The following is a 15913-nucleotide window of genomic DNA, read 5'->3' on the forward strand; positions in this document are numbered from 1 at the left end:
TTGCCTTTGGGGATGTGTCGAGTAAGAGATTGCTACGGCTGAGGTCAGAGAGGTCTTTTCCTGCTTTCTCCTCTAAGGTTTTGATGGTTTCCTGTCTCACATTCAGGTCCTTTATCCATTTTGAGTTTATTTTTGTGAATGGTGTGAGAAAGTGGTCTAGTTTCAACCTTCTGCATGTTGCTGTCCAGTTCTCCCAGCACCATTTGTTAAAGAGACTGTCTTTTTTCCATTGGATGTTCTTTCCTGCTTTGTCAAAGATGAGTTGGCCATATGTTTGTGGGTCTAGTTCTGGGGTTTCTATTCTATTCCATTGGTCTATGTGTCTGTTTTTCTGCCAATACCATGCTGTCTTGATGATGACAGCTTTGTAGTAGAGGCTAAAGTCTGGGATTGTGATGCCTCCTGCTTTGGTCTTCTTCTTCAAAATTACTTTGGCTATTCGGGGCCTTTTGTGGTTCCATATGAATTTTAGGATTGCTTGTTCTAGTTTCGAGAAGAATGCTGGTGCAATTTTGATTGGGATTGCATTGAATGTGTAGATAGCTTTGGGTAGTATTGACATTTTGATAATATTTATTCTTCCAATCCATGAGCAGGGAATGTCTTTCCATTTCTTTAAATCTTCTTCAATTACCTTCATAAGCTTTCTATAGTTTTCAGCATACAGATCCTTTACATCTTTGGTTAGATTTATTCCTAGGTATTTTATGCTTCTTGGTGCAATTGTGAATGGGATCAGTTTCTTTATTTGTCTTTCTGTTGCTTCATTGTTAGTGTATAAGAATGCAACTGATTTCTGTACATTGATTTTGTATCCTGCAACTTTGCTGAATTCATGTATCAGTTCTAGCAGACTTTTGGTGGAGTCTATCGGATTTTCCATGTATAATATCATGTCATCTGCAAAGAGCGAAAGCTTGACTTCATCTTTGCCAATTTTGATGCCTTTGATTTCCTTTTGTTGTCTGATTGCTGATGCTAGAACTTCCAGCACTATGTTAAACAACAGCGGTGAGAGTGGGCATCCCTGTCGTGTTCCTGATCTCAGGGAAAAAGCTCTCAGTTTTTCCCTGTTGAGGATGATGTTAGCTGTGGGCTTTTCATAAATGGCTTTTATGATCTTTAAGTATGTTCCTTCTATCCCGACTTTCTCAAGTGTTTTTATTAAGAAAGGGTGCTGGATTTTGTCGAAGGCCTTTTCTGCATCGATTGACAGGATCATATGGTTTTTCTCTTTTTTTTTGTTAATGTGATGTATCACGTTGATTGATTTGCGAATGTTGAACCAGCCCTGCATCCCAGGAATGAATCCCACTTGATCATGGTGAATAATTCTTTTTATATGCCGTTGAATTCGATTTGCTAGTATCTTATTGAGAATTTTTGCATCCATATTCATCAGGGATATTGGCCTGTAGTTCTCTTTTTTTACTGGGTCTCTGTCTGGTTTAGGAATCAAAGTAATACTGGCTTCATAGAATGAGTCTGGAAGTTTTCCTTCCCTTTCTATTTCTTGGAATAGCTTGAGAAGGATAGGTATTATCTCTGCTTTAAACGTCTGGTAGAACTCCCCTGGGAAGCCATCTGGTCCTGGACTCTTATTTGTTGGGAGATTTTTGATAACCGATTCAATTTCTTCGCTGGTTATGGGTCTGTTCAAGCTTTCTATTTCCTCCTGATTGAGTTTTGGAAGAGTGTGGGTGTTCAGGAATTTGTCCATTTCTTCCAGGTTGTCCAATTTGTTGGCATATAATTTTTCATAGTATTCCCTGATAATTGTTTGTATCTCTGAGGGATTGGTTGTAATCATTCCATTTTCATTCATGATTTTATCTATTTGGGTCATCTCCCTTTTCTTTTTGAGAAGCCTGGCTAGAGGTTTGTCAATTTTGTTTATTTTTTCAAAAAACCAACTCTTGGTTTCGTTGATCTGCTCTACAGTTTTTTTAGATTCTATATTGTTTATTTCTGCTCTGATCTTTATTATTTCTCTTCTTCTGCTGGGTTTAGGCTGCCTTTGCTGTTCTGCTTCTATTTCCTTTAGGTGTGCTGTTAGATTTTGTATTTGGGATTTTTCTTGTTTCTTGAGATAGGCCTGGATTGCAATGTATTTTCCTCTCAGGACTGCCTTCGCTGCGTCCCAAAGCGTTTGGATTGTTGTATTTTCATTTTCGTTTGTTTCCATATATTTTTTAATTTCTTCTCTAATTGCCTGGTTGACCCACTCATTTGTTAGTAGGGTGTTCTTTAACCTCCATGCTTTTGGAGGTTTTCCAGACTTTTTTCTGTGGTTGATTTCAAGCTTCATAGCATTGTGGTCTGAAAGTATGCATGGTATGATTTCAATTCTTGTAAACTTATGAAGGGCTGTTTTGTGACCCAGTATATGATCTATCTTGGAGAATGTTCCATGTGCACTCGAGAAGAAAGTATATTCTGTTGCTTTGGGATGCAGAGTTCTAAATATATCTGTCAAGTCCATCCGATCCAATGTCTCATTCAGGGCCCTTGTTTCTTTATTGACCGTGTGTCTAGTTGATCTATCCATTTCTGTAAGTGGGGTGTTAAAGTCCCCTGCAATTACCACATTCTTCTCAATAAGGTTGCTTATGTTTATGAGTAATTGTTTTATATATTTGGGCGCTCCGGTATTCGGCGCATAGACATTTATAATTGTTAGCTCTTCCTGATGGATAGACCCTGTCACTATTATATAATGTCCTTCTTCATCTCTTGTTACAGCCTTTAATTTAAAGTCTAGTTTGTCTGATATAAGGATGGCTACTCCAGCTTTCTTTTGGCTTCCAGTAGCATGATAAATAGATCTCCATCCCCTCACTCTCAATCTAAAGGTGTCCTCAGGTCTAAAATGAGTCTCTTGTAGACAGCAAATAGATGGGTCTTGTTTTTTTATCCATTCTGATACCCTATGTCTTTTGGTTGGCGCACTTAGTCCATTTACATTCAGTGTTATTATAGAAAGATATGGGTTTAGAGTCATTGTGATGTCTGTATGTTTTATGCTTGTAGTGATGTCTCTGGTACTTTGTCTCACAGGGTCCCCCTTAGGATCTCTTGTAGGGCTGGTTTAGTGGTGACAAATTCCTTCAGTTTTTGTTTGTTTGGGAAGACCTTTATCTCTCCTTCTATTCTAAATGACAGACTTGCTGGATAAAGGATTCTCGGCTGCATGTTTTTTCTGTCTAGCACACTGAAAATCTCGTGCCAATTCTTTCTGGCCTGCCAAGTTTCAAAAGAGAGATCAGTCACGAGTCTTATAGGTCTCCCTTTATATGTGAGGGCACGTTTACCCCTTGCTGCTTTCAGAATTTTCTCTTTATCCTTGTATTTTGCCAGTTTCACTATGATATGTCGTGCAGAAGATCGATTCAAGTTACGTCTGAAGGGAGTTCTCTGTGCCTCTTGGATTTCAATGCCTTTTTCCTTCCCCAGTTCAGGGAAGTTCTCAGCTATTATTTCTTCAAGTACCCCTTCAGCACCTTTCCCTCTCTCTTCCTCCTCTGGGATACCTATTATGCGTAGATTATTTCTTTTTAGTGTATCACTTAGTTCTCTAATTTTCCCCTCTTATTCCTGGATTTTTTTATCCCTCTTTTTCTCAGCTTCCTCTTTTTCCATAACTTTATCTTCTAGTTCACCTATTCTCTCCTCTGCCTCTTCAATCCGAGCCGTGGTGGTTTCCATTTTGTTATGCATTTCGTTTAAAGCGTTTTTCAGCTCCTTGTGACTGTTCCTTAGTCCCTTGATCTCTGTAGCAAGAGATTCTCTGCTGTCCGCTATACTGTTTTCAAGCCCAGCGATTAATTTTATGACTATTATTCTAAATTCACTTTCTGTTATATTATTTAAATCCTTTTTGATCAGCTCATTAGCTGTTGTTATTTCCTGGAGATTCTTCTGAGGGGAATTCTTCCGCTTGGTCATTTTGGATAGTCCCTGGCGTGGTGAGGACCTGCAGGGCACTTCCCCTGTGCTCTGTGTTTGCAAATCAGTAATGCTTGCATTTTTGCCAATTTAAAAGAGTGTTAAACTGTATTGCTTGAAATACTGTGATTTTAATGTAAGCTAGCACTTTAAAAAGTATTACAAAATTAACCAGGTAAGCCTGAGAAAGGATTTTATTGTCCATCTTATTTTAGAATAGTTTTATTTTATTAAAAAATATTTTTTAATATTTTTATTTATTTTTGAGAGAGACAGAGACAGAATGCGAATGGGTTAGGGCAGAGAGAGAGGGAGACACAGAAGCAGAAGCAGGCTCCAGGCTCTGAGCTGTCAGCACAGAGCCCGACCCGGGGCTCGAACTCACGAGCTGTGAGATCATGACCTGAGCCGAAGTCGGACACTCAACTGACTGAGCCACCCAGGCGCCCCTAGAATAGTTTTATTTAAATCAAAATGCCTGCTGTTCTATTTTAATGCGTTTTGTACATTTAATTAAAATCAGGACTGGGGGCGCCTGGGTGACTTAGTTAAGCATTCGACTTTGGCTCAGGTGATAATCTCCTGGCTTGTGGGTTCAAGTCCCATATCAGGCTCTGTACTGACAGCGTAGAGTCTGGAGCCTGCTTTGGATTCTGTGTCTTCATCTCTCTCTGCCCCGGTCCCTGCTCTCTCTCTCTCTCTCCCTCCCTCTCTCTGTCTCAAAAATAAATAAACATTAAAAAAATTTAAATCAGGTCTGGAAAATCTAACGATTTTCATCAGATAGGAAAATGCTTTTGTAACACTTGTCCTTGTTTGAAATTGAAATTTCATGTTTCTGTAAGAATTGATCAGCAGAAGCTCAGGTACAATCAGTAAATTGATCTGTAAAAGAGTACCCGCAGGGTTTTAACTATTTTTGGAATTGCTTCCCAGCCCACACAGGCAATTAAGTAAGAGTAAGAAAAAAAGGAAACACTCATCTGAATCCTCTATTAAAGTCTAGGTTCCACTCCAAGACACAACATTTTATTTTTTGATCTCATAATATTTAGCATATGTGTCGGTCATATTCACATGTATGGGCTCTGTTTTCTGCAGTATTCCAATTCTCCTTCTAGCTTTCCTTATTATGCACTCCCATTCCCTTCCACCTCCTTGTGAATAAAAATGCCTCTTTCAAATATCTAAATTACATTTCATTGATAACTACGTTCAGTTCAGCACCTAACGCCTCCTCTCTCAGGAACTTGAGAACATGTGTTTTTTTTTTTTTTTTATTATTATTTTTTTAACGTTTATTTATTTTTGAGACAGAGAGAGACACAGCATGAACGGGGGAGGGGCAGAGAGAGAGGGAGACACAGAATCGGAAGCAGGCTCCAGGCTCTGAGCCATCAGCCCAGAGCCTGACGCGGGGCTCGAACTCGCGGACCGCGAGATAGTGACCTGAGCTGAAGTCGGACGCTTAACCGACTGAGCCACCCAGGCGCCCCCTTTTTTTTTTTTTTTTTAATGCAGTATCCATGAACATAAAACCAGGAATTCAGAGTAAAATGAGGGAAAATTCAGTTATTCAGCTATATTTGGTCTCCCAGACAGAGCTGGTATCCTTCCTTAGTGCTAAAGACTGACTTGAACTCTAACAGAATTCAGATCTCTTTTAATTTAAGTATAGAGCCAACTCAGTGGCCATGACATTCTAGGGCTTCCAGGTAGAATTGACTTTGCAAGGCATCTGATAATGTATGTGCTTTCCCTAGTCCCCACTGCTCTGTGAATTTAAAAACATTTAGCAAACATTTAAAAATGATCAACCCAGGCTTTTCACATGCAAATGTTATAAAAATTAAAAAACATATAAGTATATACACTGGAAATATAGTGGCCTTTTCATGGAAGTTTAAGAATTTCATAATGACATGGAAAAATACAGGAAGGCAGGGTGCCTGGGTGGCTCAGTTGAGTGTCTGATTTCGGTTCAGGGCATGATCTCACGGTTCGTGGGTTCCAGCCCTGCATTGGACTCAATGCTATCAGTGCAAGCCCTCTTGGGATCCTCTGTCCCTCCCCTCTCCTCTGCCACCCCTTCCCCACTCACACACACACACACACACACACACTCTCTCTCTCTCTCTCAAAAATAAACAAACATTAAAAAAAAAATACAGGAAGGCAAGAAGGTAGCCAAATTATTAAGAGTTGTTGCTACATTTGTATTGGGCTCCTGCTAAATTAGCTTAAATCCTGAAATCACAGGCAAGCATTTACGGCTAAGTTAAGACGATGGACGTTCTAAATAGAGCCCAGTCTATCATTGTGTAGATTTTGGCATTTCTCTTTTTTGTTTGGTATCTTGTTTTTGATTCATCTAGTTGTCAAATCTTTACTGACTGAAAATAATGACTCACATATAAGGAAGACCCTCTTCTGCAATGGAAAGTTATTTCTGTTCCAATAAAATTCAATAATAGCTACTTCCTCTCAAACAGGAGTAATGCAGTACATTATAGAGACACCTGTTCTCAGCTATTCTCTTTGGATTCTAACCAGTTGTTACTACAAAGGATGTAAAAGATTCCTTTGGTGCAATCAAGATTTTTGTTCTAATCAACCATCGGCTTCATAAATCATTAAGATAGTTTCCATCTTAAATTAGAGGTAAAATCACGGCCTATTTGTATTAATCAAAGTGTATAATTATTTTGTTGTTTTCCTAGAAAACAATTTTGTGTTCATTTGCTGTTTGTTTGCTAGCATAATATTACAGACCTGTATAGCCTACCTTTAGTAATTTCTCTATTCTGTAGATAAACATAAACCTCTCTAGAGGATAGTAAAATTACTGAAGGTAGGTTCTACAGTATAATATTATGCTAGCAAACAAATTGCAAGTGAATGTAAAATTTTTCCAGGAGGGAGGGGGGAGGTATTGTTTAACTTATGACATCGACCCAAGTAACTGTGTTCTATTTGTTCCCAAACCAGTCTTGAAAGGAGAATTTGGTCTCCATTAAGCTTGAGCAGAATACTTCCAGTAATGATTGTACAGCCTCCATTTTCATGAAGTCACCATCATAGAAAATTGATTAGGCATATTAAATATTTCCAGGCTTTAATAAAATAACAAACGTGAATGGTGTTAAAATCAGTACAATGAAAATCTTCAGAAAAATATGGTTTACTTGATAATGAAGCATTAAAAAGGATGTCTCCTTTCATTTTTCTGACTACTTCCTTCTTAAGCTAAACTTGGATTGAAATTTTTTTTTTTCCTAAGGAGGCACCATAACATGATGGGACGGGATAGCATGATGGGATACCAGGTTTGGTAGGGAGGAGGGGACAGCACCCCTGGGTTTCGATTTCAGCACCCACCACAGACGAATGCTGTGGCCTTGGCAAGTCACTTACCTTCACTGAGCCTTGGTTTACTTGTTTATAAAATGGGGGCAATAATAGCTACCTTATTAAGTAAATACATAGGAGTGGAATTGCTAGGTCCTGTGGTTAAGTATATGTTTATAACGAGAAGGAGTTACCAAACTGTTTTTTACAATGGTTTTACCACACTTGATTTTTAAAAGAAGTCATAGATTAGCTATTTTGATGCTGTATGTCCACCACCTTAGAGAATCAAATAGCCTCCCGATCAGTGTGGGAAATTGTGTGGGAAATGCATGGAGAGTGTGGATGGACGAAGCAGGTGCACAGGAAACTTGGGCTGGAAAGTTTTGCTTTAGTTTCCTTATCCCGCTGCATTCCAGAGTCAGATCTCTACTCACAAGCAGACGGATTCTTCAGCCTTCAGGCCCTTTTCTGCTCTAGTAACTGAACCATCAGTTGGAGGCAGGAAGAGCGTAAGCTCTTCCAGGGAAATTTTGGATGGCTGTACAGGTCACCCCAGCTGCCAGCTCAGCTGGACATTTATTAGTTCAGTGCTGACTAGTATTCTGTTACTGTCTGAGGTTCGCTTCCTGCCGTTGGTGTGTGCCCTGGGTCATAAGGCTGGGTCCTCAGCAGTGACTCCACGCCAAGCTCCTTGCTGCACCTTCCCATTGCCGTCCCCTTGGGAGACCTGGGGCTTCGGCTTATCATTGTTATTAGTCCCTTCTGCCCAAGAACTGCACCTACACACTAATCAGTTCCCTCTTTCTGTTTCACCCTGATGGGCAGACTTAGGGATGTACGGAAACCTTTCTGCAGTAAAACTGTTAGGTTGTCTAGAAATTCATCAATGAGAAAAATACCTGAAGGGAAGTAGTCAGAAGCTGTAAGGTGCTAAATATTTTTCTTTCTTTTAAGTGTAATGTTTATCAATTGGTTTTTAAACCTTGGGCAGAAATTTGTCAGAGGGTACGGATGTGAAATGAAGGTGTGTCTGTGTTGGTTTGCAGCCTCGGGAGTTCCCTATCTGAATCTGAACCTGGCCCCCGTGCATGGGATACAAGAAGACACTGAAGAAAGGGGCAGACCACTTCACGTTGGTAGGTGGCAGTTTTGATACTCGAGGAAACTTACATAGGGGGCTTCTCTTGGGCAGTTGCAAGATGAGTGGATCTCTACAGCCTGGCCCCCTGCTCCCCACTCTCACCGTGCCCACCAGAATCTTAAAAGTTTATATAGAGGCCTTAACTGGGTTCGGTCGTGTATACCACCCAAATGCTCTCAACCACACATTATTCTCTCAAGGTTGCATCCTTGAAATGGCTCCAGCTATGGGAATGGGGGGCAGAATGTACATTTCAAGGATATGAGAGATGGTGAGTTTTGTGGGTCCAGCTTGCATGTCAGCCGGTGGTCATGTGGTCTCGATGACCTCCTCCAGCGATTTGCTGTCTCTGTTGAACTGCTCACTGGTCACCACGAAGAGAAATTTAGGGGAGTGGTGTTCACAGCTGAAGAGAGATAACATTATCAGGGACCCCACGGCACTTTAGAATATGTAAGGAATTCCTTAAATTTTCTGGTAGAATTACTGCAAAAGGTAGAAATGCTTAGATTCTTCTGAAACTCATACCTCATGCTGTGATGACTCTAACAACTCTAAAGCTTGATTTTATTCTGGCCACATTTTGCAGCATAGAAAAGCACGGGTACTTTTAACCTCTTTACCTAAAATTTTTTCTGACCTGTAAATGATCCCAGGAAAGCAATCTAGAAATACAACGTTCCACTGAAGTAATGAATCGGGAACATGTAGCTTGCCAACAGCTAAACTTGAGCATGATTATATGAGTGTGAGGACTGGTGTTCATCATCCCTGTGAAAACGGGTTGCTGTCACTTCCCTGCTGAGACCCGGGGCGCATCCCAGTCCCATTACTGAGCCTCAGGGGGGACCCACATGCTCGGGGCAAGACTGATCTCCTCCATGTTGAATGACTATTTGCCACGATGAAGGTAGTATTCTGAGAGGAGCAAATGGAGAGTGAGACATGGGAAAAAGTCAGGCTTTTCCATCTAATTAGGACCCTTTCTGTGTCAGCTAATAGTAAGGAATGAATGTTTCCACCTAACATTTACTGTGAAAACTAGCTGTCCAAACCAGAGAGCATCTGACCAAGCAATTGCACGTGTCGCATGGAAATAAGTGCACAAACCTGTTAGCAGAGTGAGCTCTGTGTGGGGCACACAGGTATGAGCAGGTGTTTTGGTTCAGGTAGGGCTTGGCCAGGTGCTTGACCAGGGTTTGGATTGGTGGGAAGAAAGGGTAGGTGTCTCATGCCAAAACCCAGCCATGCCAGTGGATTTGAGGACAAGTGAGTAGTTATTTGTGTCAGAAAACCCAGTAAAAGTAGGGCATGGTGATATGGAATCCTTGAAAGTAGGGAGGCTCGATATCCAGTTTGAGGCATGTTGACGAGGGGCTCTGGAGATCTGAAGAGAGACCTGTGAAAGCTTTTTCAAAGTCTGAAGTTGGTCAGCAGAATGAGTAAACCCCAAACATCTGCCCCTTCTGTTACCTCTCCCACGAGGAATAGCACCCCTGCTAACAACTTGGTGTAAAGACACACACACACACACACACACACACACACATTTTTCTCTTGAGAATGTTTCTTTTAGATGAATTGTTTTTTAAATTAAAAAGTGACATAGTCCCATAAAAGAACGAAGCAGTTAGGTGCTCACCCCCAAAGGAGAGATTATTGTTATGTCTGTATGGCAAACGGATTCCGGTTGAGAGTTTTGGACTGAAATAAAAGAGCGTAAGTGAAAACAGCAGGAACATTTGAAAACCACACATCTCTCTTCCGGCACTCCCTTCCTAGAACAGAAATAAAAGACTTGTGCTTTAAAATATTGGATAGAGAAATTTTATTTGTACTTGCCGTTCTCCAAGTTACAATCACTACCTGATAGTGGTAATACTTTTGTTTAGTACCCTTCTTTAAAAAATACAGGGGAAGTGACCTGTTCCAAGAAACGGTGTCCTTTAACTCAATTGTGTGTGTGCTGTGATTATTTTTAAAGTGGCCTATTGAGTAAAGGATATGAACAGGTCACTTACAAAACAAGCAGTAAATGTGGCTAATAAACGTGTTAAAAAACGTTCCTTCACTAATACTCAAAGAAATGCAAATTAAAATAATGACATGCCATTTTTGCCTGTCAAATTAATATTTCTGAAAATTGTTGCATAAATTTTATGGCTAGGATTGCAAGCCAACACATTTTGGGCAATGGAGGCACATAATAAAAACTCTAAAGATGTTCCTGTGCTTTGACCCAGCATTCCTACTTCTAGACTTTGCTCTGTGGTCATCTGGGAGAAAGCCTGATGAGGTCCAGAGGTGTCAGAGCAAAGCAGTCCTTCCCTCCCCTGGGCTGTAATCTTTTTTTGCAGTGGTTGATCCTCTAATTTTCAGTAATACCAGTCAAGCTCCTAAGTCAGATCTTTTTATAGGACTCTGGATTTGAAGTCGAATCAGGCTTTTAAACGTGCTGTGGCTTCTCCTGGCTTCATTGTAAAAAACCTCTGAAGAGCTAGACACAGAAGATAAAAAAACAAAAACAAAAAACAAGAATCCTTGACAAATAATTTATTGCCAAAATTACTAAATACTTGGTCAATAGGGCGAAACGGAGGAAAAACTGTAAAGAAGCTTTCTCTTATTAAACAAAACAACTCTACTCATTTGAAACACACGTGAAGAAACCGACCACCCTTTTGCCTTGACTCAGAGACCCAAATTTCTGGGCATTCATTTTCACCAGATTCTGTGAGTAATGACTTTTAGCAGCTAGATCACTGTTCCCCCACTCGCGATTCTCCTGTGTCTCTTCAGATACAGAAAGTTCCTGAAAATATTTGAATCATCAAATCTTTGATTCATTTCATATATCTGGCACAAAGAGGTGTTCTCATTATCTTATGCCAGAGAGAGTGAGATTTAGACTTATGTTCGTTGTTGTATTCATCTTCTGGACATATGAATTAAGCCCTGATGAGGTGTACTCACTTAACTCACATTGACATGTGTATACGTATATGACATTGTATTTGTATTGTGATGTATTTAGATGGAGGTACACACAGATGACGATACAAGTAGATGCAGGCATAGTATTGACATAGATACAGCACAACTGTGTAATTACATATGTATTTCATATACATCTAGACTGTATCCACACCAATACCTTATTGAGTTGTGAGGCATAAATAAGTTGATACATGTGAAGCTCTTAGCATAGCACTTGGCACATTGCAATCAATAATAGTTAGAGAAAGAGAGACCGAAAGATAGATGCAGAGAGAGGCAGGGAGAGACAGACACAGAGAGAACCTGCTAATAAATGTAATTGATTTGGTCATATCTTAGTTTAGGCTGCTGCAATAAAATATGGAATGAATGGCTTACACAACAGACATTTCTCAGTTCTGGAGGCTGGGAGGTCCAAGATCACGGTGCTGGAAGATTTGGTTCCTTCTTCCTGGTTTGTAGGTGGCCACCTTTTTGCTGTATCTTCCCATGGCGGATATCTATCTATCTGTTTACCAATGATCATGTATCTATCTATCTATCTATCTATCTATCTAACCTAATCTAATCTGTCTATCTACGGATATCAGCTTTCTTGTGTCTAAGAGCTAATCTCATCATGGGGGCTCCACCTTCATGACCTAATTAGCTCCTGAAGGCTCCATCTCCAAATACATCACATTGGGGGTTACATATAAGTTTTGGGGAGACCAAACATTCAAACCCATAGCAGATAAGGCTTTAATTTTAAGGTTAAATGGCAATTTGTAGTCTATGTTCTCTCTTTAAAAAAAATTCTTCTACTTTTCAGTTCTTGAACTTCCATAGGCAAAGGAACAACAGTTTGACTAAATGTTTCTGCTTTTTGAGATCTGGATTGTTATTTGGACTACTATAATCATGAGCATCCTATAGTCTTATATTTGCAGAGATGGCACCTTGTATTTTTAAAACAGTTTTATTATTTTTTTTATTATTATTTTTTTTTCAACGTTTATTTATTTTTGGGACAGAGAGAGACAGAGCATGAACGGGGGAGGGGCAGAGAGAGAGGGAGACACAGAATCGGAAACAGGCTCCAGCCTCTGAGCCATCAGCCCAGAGCCCGACGCGGGGCTCGAACTCACGGACCGCGAGATCGTGACCTGGCTCAAGTCGGACGCTTAACTGACTGTGCCACCCAGGCGCCCCGAAAAACAGTTTTATATGTTGTGTCAAATTTGGTTTCTCATGAAACGTTCTATGAGGTAGAAAAGACATATATATTTATTTCACAGATAAGCTCCCGGTGGAGTCCAGGGTGCGTTAGATTACACAGCTAGAACATAGTGGTGCTAAATCCTAAATAAACAGGACTTTGTCCCAATGCACATTTGTGTGTCCCCATCCCATGAGGCAGTACATTGCACCCTCAAAGGAACACCCTCCTGAAAGTCTCTACCCTATTCTACTCTTTGTCCCTACCTTCCTGATTGCTGAAGCCCCTGACTACTGTTCTAGTTCCTTTAGAAAAGGGCCTCAGAAATGAGGAGTCACTTAATTACATTAGAACTTTATCCCCCTCTTAAAAGTGTGGCTCCATTCTTTGCAATTAGATGATCATTTTCCATAATGAAAATGACTGAGGCAAAATATCGCTCAGGTGCTTTTGCTTCTTTATTCTGCCATCATACTGTTATTACCTAGAGGATGTCACACTATTGAAATCTTTTCACTTGACTGTTCTCTGAAGGGGAATTAACGACATCTGTCTCAGTCACTAATTACATCATTGCAACAACTCTGATCCAGACGTCCCTCCCCACCCCCTCACCCCTTCATTTTACAAAGAACAGGAAACCGGTGGACAGGTGTTAAATAACTTCTCCCAGGATCACAGATGACTCCGGCAGTGGCAGAACCTGGATGTGGGTGCAGGGCTATCCCACTCAAAGTCAGTCCCCCAATACTATGCCATGCTTCCTCAGAACATAGGCTACACGGCTGGGGATGGAGGCCATGAGTGAACTCGTAACAGTTGAAGACTTCACCCTTCAGTCTGCGTTGGTCCCAACACCATCGAAGCTACAATTCCACATATGATTTCTGTAAGGTGTTGCCTTGGGTGATGTTCCAGGCCTTTGCTCAACACTGTCTGTCATAGATAGCTTTTTTTCTGTTGCGTCCACTCCTGGGTTCCATTCCATCAAGGCTTGAAATAACCTGTTAGATCGTATTTATTTTCCTATCTACCTACTACTATGTGGGTACATAGCTATTGTAAATCCTGAAGTCCTCTATCTTTGCATAAAATGCATCATTATAAATTGTGTGCATTGAATGTCCAAGTAATAGTAATTTCTCTGCTACAGACATGTTGACATAAGAATCGCATTATTTAGGCAAAATGGAAATGGTGTACTAAACACGACTTTTGAAAGAAAGCTGTCAAGGGATGCCTGGGTGGCCCAGCTGGTTAAGCGTCCGACTTCAGCTCAGGTCATGATCTCATGGTTCGTGAGTTTGAGCCCTGCATTGGGCTCATCAGCACAGAGCCCAGAGCCTGCTTCAGATTCTGTGTCTCCCTCTTTCTCTGCCCCTCCCCTGTTCATGCTCTGTCTCTCAAAAATGAGTAAACATTTAAAAAAAAAATTTTTTAAAGAAGAAAGAAAGCTGTCAAAGACTGTGGCCAAACTATTAGGAGAAGATACTGCAACTCACTGCTCAATATCCTTAAATTTCTGCTTCTCTTGATGTTTGGTTGAAATTCTACCCCCAGCAGTTTCAAATGCAATTTTTAGAGGAGAGAATACAAACCCAGGGTCTGGTACCCAGTCTGGTACTCATGGACATAACCAGCAAAATCCTGTAGCACAGACTCCTTGGAGCATAGCACACACTTAGAAAAGCAATGGAAGATTATTTGAACATTTCATGAATATGTTGAATTGAATTAAGTAGCCTTAGCATCAACATCCTTGCCCCCTTCTTCTTAGAATCAAGAGATTCTGATTAATAATTATAGGGTGTTCATAATGGAGATGGTCTCATTATATCTGAATTTAAGCATTAGAGAATATTACACATTCAAGATGTTAGAAAAGACTAAATTTCTATTAGGCTATTTTCCATTACTAAGAATGTTAGAAATATGCCATGCTTTTTACAGCGGTACATTAAAAGCAAGCACACACATAATTTATTAGGAAAAAAATCTCTAAATAGATTGTCTATACTCCTTAGTGTAGGTCTACAGCATTATGCACCATTTCATTAAAATTCTTCTCATTATTTTTAGCTCTTGCCAATTGTTCTGCTTAATTAACTCAATCAATTGTGGATTACTGCCAGTTCTGTTTGCAGAAACCATGGCAGTTTATTAACTCTCATAAATGCCAAAAGATAGCAGAAGCACTGGAGGACTGATAATTAAATGCATCTTTTAATTTCTAGCCTACAAATACAATTTAGTGCATGTTAATTTGCAGGTTGTCAATGGAAAGCAGGTTGACTCTGGAGTGGCACTTTCCTCAAAGTCTAAGCTGTATGTGGCCCATGAGGAGAAGTTAGTGTATCAGGGTTAAGGTGACTCTGGCTAACATAGTGTTCTCAACACTGATGTATTTGTTTCTTAGGGAGAGAAAGCGTGAGCACTAGAGGAAGAGAGAGAATCTTAAGCAGACTCCACGCCCAGTGTGGAGTCCGATGCGGGGCTCTGAGTCATGACCCTGAGATCATGACCAGAGCTGAAATCGAGTCGGACACTCAACGGACAGAGCCACCCACATGCCTCTAACATTGATGTTTTATTGCAAATCATCAAAGAGAAAATTTTTAAGATTCTTGAAAGAAGATTTTTAAAAAAAATAGCTATATTGCAATAATCTAGAATAGCCATCAGCACATAGTAAGTGTTAAAGAAATATTTGTTGGAAAGATGAACACATTGCTTTTAGTCCTGTCTTTGAGAGGGTACTAATATTTTTCTTGGTCTCCAAATACCATGTACCAGAAAATAGTTGTTGAAAGTAAATATTTTTTATCCAGTGAATAATAATCATTGTAATACATGTGATTTATGACTAGAAAGCAATTTATTCATCCAGTCTAAAAATAATGCTCAACAATAGAAACTTAATTTTTGGGGTCTTTGTTTCTTAAGATTCTTTAAGCCATAGAAATCTTGGAAAACACTGAATTTACCACCCTAAGCACTTCATTCAAAGATACTAGTTTCTTTTTCTTTTAGAATGATGTATTTTAAGTTTTAGTGCACATGTATCTTCTTGAAATGGTAATGTTTACTTAATTTTTAATATGTAGCATTTAGGTCCCACACTTAGCACTCCTTGGTATTGTCTAGAAGGATCTGTTGCCAGATGGCCGTGAAAGCCAAACACGTCCTGTGCAAGAAATGGACTGACAAATTCACTGTGGGTTTATAGAAATGCTTGGTTGGAAGTGTTTATTTGTTTGTTGAAGCTAGATCAGTGTTCCACC

The 15913-nt window shown here is 39.9% G+C and overlaps 1 protein-coding gene across 2 annotated transcripts in view; it reads left to right on the forward strand.

The window, feature by feature from the left end:
* PTH2R (parathyroid hormone 2 receptor) overlaps positions 1-15913 on the forward strand; it is a 136526-nt gene that overhangs the window by 11687 nt on the left and 108926 nt on the right. The window contains exons 1-2 of one of the 2 annotated variants that reach the window (XM_086719485.1): positions 6358-6606; positions 8343-8432. In XM_086719485.1, the coding sequence (XP_086575611.1) occupies positions 8385-8432 (48 nt within the window). In that variant the 5' untranslated portion in view covers positions 6358-6606; positions 8343-8384. Of the gene's footprint in view, positions 1-6357; positions 6607-8342; positions 8433-15913 lie in introns of those variants that run through there. The other variant, XM_086719486.1, reaches the window with a different exon arrangement.

The sequence above is a fragment of the Puma concolor genome, chromosome C1 (assembly GCF_028749965.1).
Source record: "Puma concolor isolate L17-30 chromosome C1, mPumCon1.1.hap2, whole genome shotgun sequence".
NCBI lineage: Eukaryota > Metazoa > Chordata > Mammalia > Carnivora > Felidae > Puma > Puma concolor.